The sequence below is a fragment of the Alosa sapidissima genome, chromosome 20 (assembly GCF_018492685.1).
Source record: "Alosa sapidissima isolate fAloSap1 chromosome 20, fAloSap1.pri, whole genome shotgun sequence".
NCBI lineage: Eukaryota > Metazoa > Chordata > Actinopteri > Clupeiformes > Clupeidae > Alosa > Alosa sapidissima.
The window spans coordinates 29,042,405-29,049,810 of NC_055976.1; the positions used below are offsets into that span (position 1 = coordinate 29,042,405).

Sequence of the window (7,406 nt, forward strand, 5' to 3'; positions counted from 1 at the left end):
AACCCACCCCTTGTTCCGCTGTTTGGCAAAATGAAAGGAAGTCACTCAGGAAGTTGATTTATTTGGGCTTTAGACAGGAAAGAAATAAAAGTTAAAATGTTTGAATGATAGGAAATTTCCAAGAGATACAAGATGTTTACAGTAAAATATTGAAATAAGCAGCAGATCAGTCTTTTATATTGGTGCTGTGCTGCAGATCAAGTTAACAGAAGCTTGTTAATGGCATAAGGTGGCGCCATTAATACAGTTTCACTTGAGCTGTTAATCTGTCTTTGTTGCATTTACAGTAGGGGTATTGTTGTGGAAATTTACTTTTCTATTTAGTTTGCACTGATGCAAACAGACACACATGAAGAAAACACAACTTTTTACTGTTTGTTCTCACAGCGCACAGACATTTGAACAGTATGCAGGAACTCTTACAACTCACAATGATACTGGAGGACGTTGTGTGTCTACATGTGTGTAAATGTACACGTGTCATTTAGTGAAAGGACATGATTCAGGATTATATATGCTGGACTGATATCCTTTATTGATCCATTGATAGATGCTGCAAATCACACTTAACACATCATACATTGTTATTACTCTGCTGCAGATATGCATTTATTCACTTGAAGAAATGTCCATTCATAAAATCATAAAGCATATAAAGGGACACAGATATCAATCAATCAGAAAGTCAGAAATGGGTGAGTTTTCCGAGTTAATACCCGTTCCTCTCATAGTACTCGGCCCTGGCATAGACATCACTGGAATAGTTGCCATGAGTAGTGTGAGCGTCCACGTTGTTGGGGTTCATATTTTGTGCGCCCATGTTGTAGGCAGCCAGTGCTCCTAAAGCAGGAGGAAAATAATTTGAAGAGTGCAGAACAATGTGGTGAGATGAGGTTATTAACATTGTTTTACATGGTATTACACCCCCAAGGAGACATAGAAACTTTTCAGATGGATGATCTGTACCTTTCATCTTGTCGGGCATATTGGGAAATTTTTTTGCGACTTCATTGTAGCAGTCCTTTAGAATCCCAATTCCTTGCTCAATATGTTCCTGGCTGTCCCACTGACCCCTTGGCGTGTGCCAGCGCTTGTCAACCTAGAAACCATAAATAAATAGATGTTACTATCAAATGTGGATGCAGAGAGTGTATTGGACAGAGACTTGTGTGTGGAACACAGACCTGCATCAGTCCAAAGGCGTTTCTGTTGTCTCCCCAGCCATCAGAAGTGAGACCTGCCCCTCTGCCTCCTCGGGTCTCTCTGGAGATGATGCCAGCCACGATAGAAGGCTTCACTCCAAGTTTGTTAGAAGCACTGATAATTTTGTTTTTGTAATTGTTAATGTACGGAAGATCATCCGCAGCCTCTGGAGAGGAAATGAAAGTTCCTATTAATTTCAACTTCATCATGTAAAAAGTTCATGTCTGTGCTATTCAGTATCAGAAAGTGTCTCATTTCAAACATTTTTTCTTTAATTTACCAGGAATATCCAGTAAGTATCAATACTGCTTTACAGGGAGTATAATTGTCAAGAGTTTATATAGTGAGTTCTTTGAGCTAAATACTAATGTCAGCATGCTCACAATGAAATTGTGTAATTAATAAATGAATTTAGTATTTTACGCAGTGGAGCAAATTCACCCATTCTTCTCACCCATTCATCTCGGTGGAATACTTCACGAACCCTTCTTTTAATACATGACAAACCATTTGGGCTTTAAGTTTTACAATGTGTTTAAATTGTTCCACATGATTTCATAACGGGGCAAATACAAAATAAATGTTACAAATATTGCCGAGCTATTGGTAAATCAGAGGATGGCTGACTAAGAGTTTGTGAAAGTATAGCCTGAATCAAGGCCGTAGTCATGATGTCAACATTGGGGGGGGACCAAATCTGTGGTGGGGTCTGAGGGACCCCCAAACAGAAGCCCCCCCGGTGAGTTTTGTGAAAAGAGAAGGGTGGAGAAGAAACAACTTCACTGGTCCATCCATGGACCCGTGACTCCATTTGTGTTCAAAATGTATACTTTAAAAGAAATTACAAACTAGAGTATCTTTTGATAACCTCTATATTACACAGAATGTGGTTCTTTGACTTATTACTTACACCTGAAGATTTTTTTAAACTAAGGCTTAGACTCATAGGTTTGGAGCCTAATAAGATTTTGTCTTTTAATTTAGATTTTATTATGCTGGCGGCTAATCACACAATTTTAACGTAGTTTGAAAGGGACAGGATTCAGGAATAGGCTACTAAGACAGGCCCCTCTTCTGTCTGACTCACCTCATGTTACCCCTGTATGCATTATAGACTGGCTTCTGACAGAAATGACGTTTTGTGCCAACATGTAGAAACACTAGGCCTACTACAGCCTTTAATTGGTGAATGGAGGTGCAAATTCCTTTCTTTGGTTATTGTCCGCGATTCACATTAACTAGGCTATCACGTATTGTAAACGTCGCCACATTTGATCACGTTTTGCCTGGATGCGCGGTTGAGTGCGCATTTAAATAATATGCAAGATGCAACAATCATTTCTAAGAGGCCTATACACGGTAATTTCTGGCATTACTACTAGCATGCATTATTGATGTTGAAAGACGTGAAAGAAATGACACAGGCTTGCACAAATTCATCATTTAAAATAAAACGTTTCACTTTCGCTATCACTGCGAGAATATTTATATTAAATAATTATTTATTCTTTCTTTATTTTTCTATGTCCGAATATTGGGGGGGGGGGACATTTTGGTCATATTTGAATATTGGGGGGGACACGTCCCCCTCAATGTCTATGGTGACTACGGCCCTGGCCTGAATGATCACAAAATGCTAGCATGCAAGCTGAGCTGAGATGATTTCATAACAGGCCAAATATAAAATAAATATTAAATATAGCCTAGATATCTGTACATATTAGATGATCAGATGATTTACAATTCTATGTAATATAGTCATGTTTCATGTTGGTAATGTTTCATACAGTGATGCAGGTCTACTGCAGTGAATAGGCTAAATACAACTTTGATCATTTCTACTGTATAGTTAACTTTGGCCTTGGTGCCCTGACATGTGGCCTTTATACCCCCCCACCAAATATGCCCAACTGAAGGCCAAGTGGCCTTGCCCCCAGAATGGTGAAATTCCAAGCCTGCTACAAACCAAACACCCCTGTGTACAATGCTTTGCCCCCTCTGCCCTGGGACGGGGAGAAATAGGCTACTGCCCCTACCGCGAACCAGGAAATGTGTGAGTAACAGTATGTATGAGTTAACCAGGATTTTAGACAGAAACAGGGAGTAAATGGGACATGAAATAGTGGGTACCGCACTACATGTCATGGAGGTGGTAAAGTATAAAGTTATAAGCAGTTACACATGAGTTTTGAGTGTTGTGAATGAAATCGCGGACTAACCGCGTTACAAACAAACAAAATGAAAGCGAATGCGTTAATGGCGCATAGCCCCGCGCCGGTCTTCCCTTTAAACACACCCTGTGTTCATAAGCCGTCCATACACCTTCACAACATAACGCCATTATTTAAGTCAATGTTTATAAGGGAGCGTGCGGGTGTAAGTAGGCCTACGTGCGTGTGCGAATGTCCAAAGATTCTCCCGCTCTCGCGGGTAACGCAATTCAAAGTCAATGAGGGGACACGTAAAAGTGAGAAGTGAGGTTCACTTTCTCACATTGACAAAAATACATTTTCAACAAAAGTGTACTTACCCACAGCCATGTTGGTCTTTGTTCTATGTTGTTCTTCGAAAAGTGTTCATCAAACTCATCCTCAGCCAATCAAATCAGTGATCAGGCTGAAGTGCAGCACATGGTTTCCCAGAAATAGTGGTCCAGCAGAGAATGAACCCAACCCTTGTTCAGTCACAATGAAAGTAGGCATGGTGTCAGACATGGTGACTATGATAATGAGCTTATTGGCCGGCCCAACGCTAACAGAAAAACACTGCCTCAAAAGACTATTTTGAACACTTTTTTGAAAGTTTTAAATGTGCAAAAACAACTAGAAAATGTAATTCCAGGGAATTACCATTGCATGTAAATGCAGAAAAGCTGCTGTTTATAACATCATATTACTTAATTGAAATGACATAGACTTACAGTATTCTTGAAAACCACTTAATTGGTAGCCTATATGACAGTAAAAATAAATTGTTAATTCAATATTCATCAACATTGTTTTAATACAGCAGAATACAGCAGTATGAACACTTATCAACCAATGTAAGCTTGAAGTAAAAAAAATCACAGTTGTTGAAACCAATTTTAAAGTTACCCAATAATGATTAGGGAGAAACCAGATGTCTACTGAATTTGCATTCTTACAGAACTCAATTATGTCAATATTATCCTAAGACAGATCTAGTTATCAGTGGTAATTCTAAACTGGCAGCAAGAGCTAGAGGTCTCAGTTAATAGTAATAGGTCACATTTGGTGGTGATATAGACTGAAGAATAAGATTCAGTCCTTCAGATGATCAGTTTTAGACAGAACTTAGGTTAGAATCTTAATTTTCACACAGCACAGCTCAGGTCTAAAAACAGAGGTCTAACAGCACAGCTAAGTTTCACAGATGTCACAGCACCGGTATGATTCAAATGTTCATATAGTTGACGCTATAGTCCTCCTGTAACAATAGTGTATAAGCTTAATACTCAGAATGTCTCAGTGTAGATCTACGTCTCAGTATAGTTCAAAGGTATATGCAGGTATGGTCACATGTTTTTAGGAATGAATGTAAGTGTTAATGTCAGTGACGTATGGTTGGCAGGATGTGCACACAGACAGGCACACACGTAATGTAATACACGGTCATCACCACACTGGTCTGGTCTGGAACCTAAAAGACAAAAGCAAACAAGTTAGAGTTATACCAAAAACAAAGAATGTGTACAATTGTTCAATACAACTTAGATATTTAAGTGAGGTTGTTTCACCATAAATCTGTAATGGTAGTTAAATACACTAGCCTTTAGTATTTCGTTGCAAACAAAGCAACATTTTGTGTTTTATTCATTTCAGTTTAAGGATAGTTGATATCCAAACAGTTTAAAGTAAACAGCTTAGAACACTTTGTAGGCAAAGGGTGTGTTGTTGCTGTTGATAATCAGAAACTGAGTCTTAAGGATGAACCATTCTACACTATAGCTTAATACAGCTTGCTCGGTCTGTCATCCACATTTTTTCTACAGATTACGATGTAGGCCTACTCTAGGATGTACTACAACTGGGAAGCTTGATTGAATATGTTATAGTGCTATAAGTAAAATGTATGCTAACTGAAGCTATACAATATTTACTTTACTTTAAGAAATACATTTTTCGTTGAATTAAGAATCTAAAATGGAACTGACTGACACCTACGTTTTTGTCATATGTTTATTTCTTTTCCAGACTGGCTAAGAATCACGTTACACTCACATTAGGCCTATGGTTAGTAGGTCTACACGTAAAAATGTTACATCTGTATACGTCAAAAATAGCCTATATCTCTGGTTACACGGTAAATATTTACGCCTGGTTAGTACACGTAAAAATTTTACATCTGTACACGTCAAAAATATACCTCTGGTTACACGGCAAATATTTACGTCTGGTTAGTGTAACCTGTGTTGTGTTGAACCTGCGCGATTCAGCCCTGCACACACTCGGACTCGAACCCGCGAAACAGCAGCACCTCGGTTTGGGAGGCAAGCGCGCTAACAATTGAGCCAATAGCCCAGGCTACTGGCTCGCATGCCAGCAGCACTCTTGAGGCGTCAGGGAGTGAGGTTTACCAACGTTCCACAAGCACAGCTAAGCTAGCTGGCATCCGTTACATTAGCACACATAAAAATATTACATCTGTACACATAAAATGTTTGCATGTGGAGACGTAATGTTTTTACACCTGCAGGCGTTTCGTTATTAGACGTTTTGACCCTGTTTGCATGCCATAACCTGTCTCCAACGGCCTGACGTCATGCGCAGGCAGAGTGCGGGACCCTCCTCCTTTCACAAAAAATACAGTAAAATAAAATGAATATCAAGCAGCTCTGTCAGTGAAAATAATGGAGAGAGAGTAGCCTACAAAAGTCCGGTTACTAAGATAATTGTCGTCATTTGGTTTATTAAAGCATATTAGGGGGTGTTTGTGATGGGTAAGTGTGAAGTGTGCCTACAGTTTTAGTGTTGATCCTTATTTAGTTAACTGTCCCGAGTAGCATACAAACTAAAGGTGGACAAATATGGACACACTCACTCAATATTAATATAAAAACTAGAAAATGTAATGCCAGAGGAATTACAATAGTGGATGGAAAGCTGCTGGCTTAATGTTGGTAGGGAGATTCCTGAAAAAAAAAACCACTGAATCACTTAATCTTTGAGTTCATACAAACCCACGTACCAAAAAACCTTGTGTGCACTCAAGGTGTTTTTCACATTGACATTTGACCTCCAACATCATTTCACTTCATCTTTGACTCCATACAAACACTCATACCAAATTTCAGGCATGTATGTCAAGGCATTTTTGAGATATCGCGCTCAGAGTATTCATGGACTTGACCTTTGACCTCCAACATCAACTCACTTAATCTTTGAGTCCATACAAACACTTGTACCAAATTTGAAGCATATGCGTCAAGCCGCTCTGGAGATATAATGTGCTAAGAATGAGATATGGCTGTGACTTGTATTTTGACAGACAGGAAACACTTAAACAGGATCTGTAGTTTTAGAGAGCGCCAGATTGTATGCATTAGAAGCTGAGACAGTTGAAATCACAGGTGACACCTGTGCCAGTGTTCTAATTAGCCCGGGAACAGAGTCCCGAAGCCATGACGTAGCGTTGCCAAGGCAGCAATTTCACTGGATCTAAACAAATCAATCTAATCATTGAAATCACCATTAGCGGTGGCTTTCTTAATCTATTTCAATAATTTAACAACGTTTCTAAGATGTTGTTACACTGTAGGAATCACATACTACAACATATATTCATACCAACACGATCAAATTTGTGACTACAGAGTTTTATTATAGCATGGGTTTCCTCCGTAAAAGAGACCTGCATGTAACTTCACAGTATGCGGTTAAAATCCTTAAATTCACGCACGTATTTTGACTTTATTTTTTAAGCAAAAAACGTCACTCTTAACAGCCACCAGTCTTTGAGAAACGTGTTTTTTGTTTCTTTATATTACACCTGCCAGGGAATCCTGTATTATGTGGGTAAGCTGCTGCCTAGCAGGCAAAGCATGTTTAAATGGCTATAGCCTAGATTTAAAACAATTTATTAGCTAGAAATGATGCCACATGTCTACATTCAATGCAATTTAAGCCACTTCGAAAGTTTGTTTAGATCCAGTGATTCTGCCGTCATGGAAACGCTACGTCAGA

At 39.0% G+C, this 7,406-nt stretch overlaps 1 protein-coding gene across 1 annotated transcript; it reads right to left on the bottom strand.

Annotated features, from left to right (window-relative positions):
- Nucleotides 1-508: 508 nt before the first annotated feature.
- Nucleotides 509-3,889, bottom strand: LOC121694899 (lysozyme g-like). Its single transcript, XM_042075309.1, has 4 exons — nucleotides 3,734-3,889; nucleotides 1,185-1,369; nucleotides 967-1,099; nucleotides 509-840 (listed from the first exon to the last, which is right to left on the bottom strand). Exons 1-4 carry the CDS (start codon nucleotides 3,741-3,743, stop codon nucleotides 710-712), a joined length of 459 nt encoding a protein of 152 aa, XP_041931243.1. The 5' UTR covers nucleotides 3,744-3,889; the 3' UTR covers nucleotides 509-709.
- Nucleotides 3,890-7,406: the final 3,517 nt, after the last annotated feature.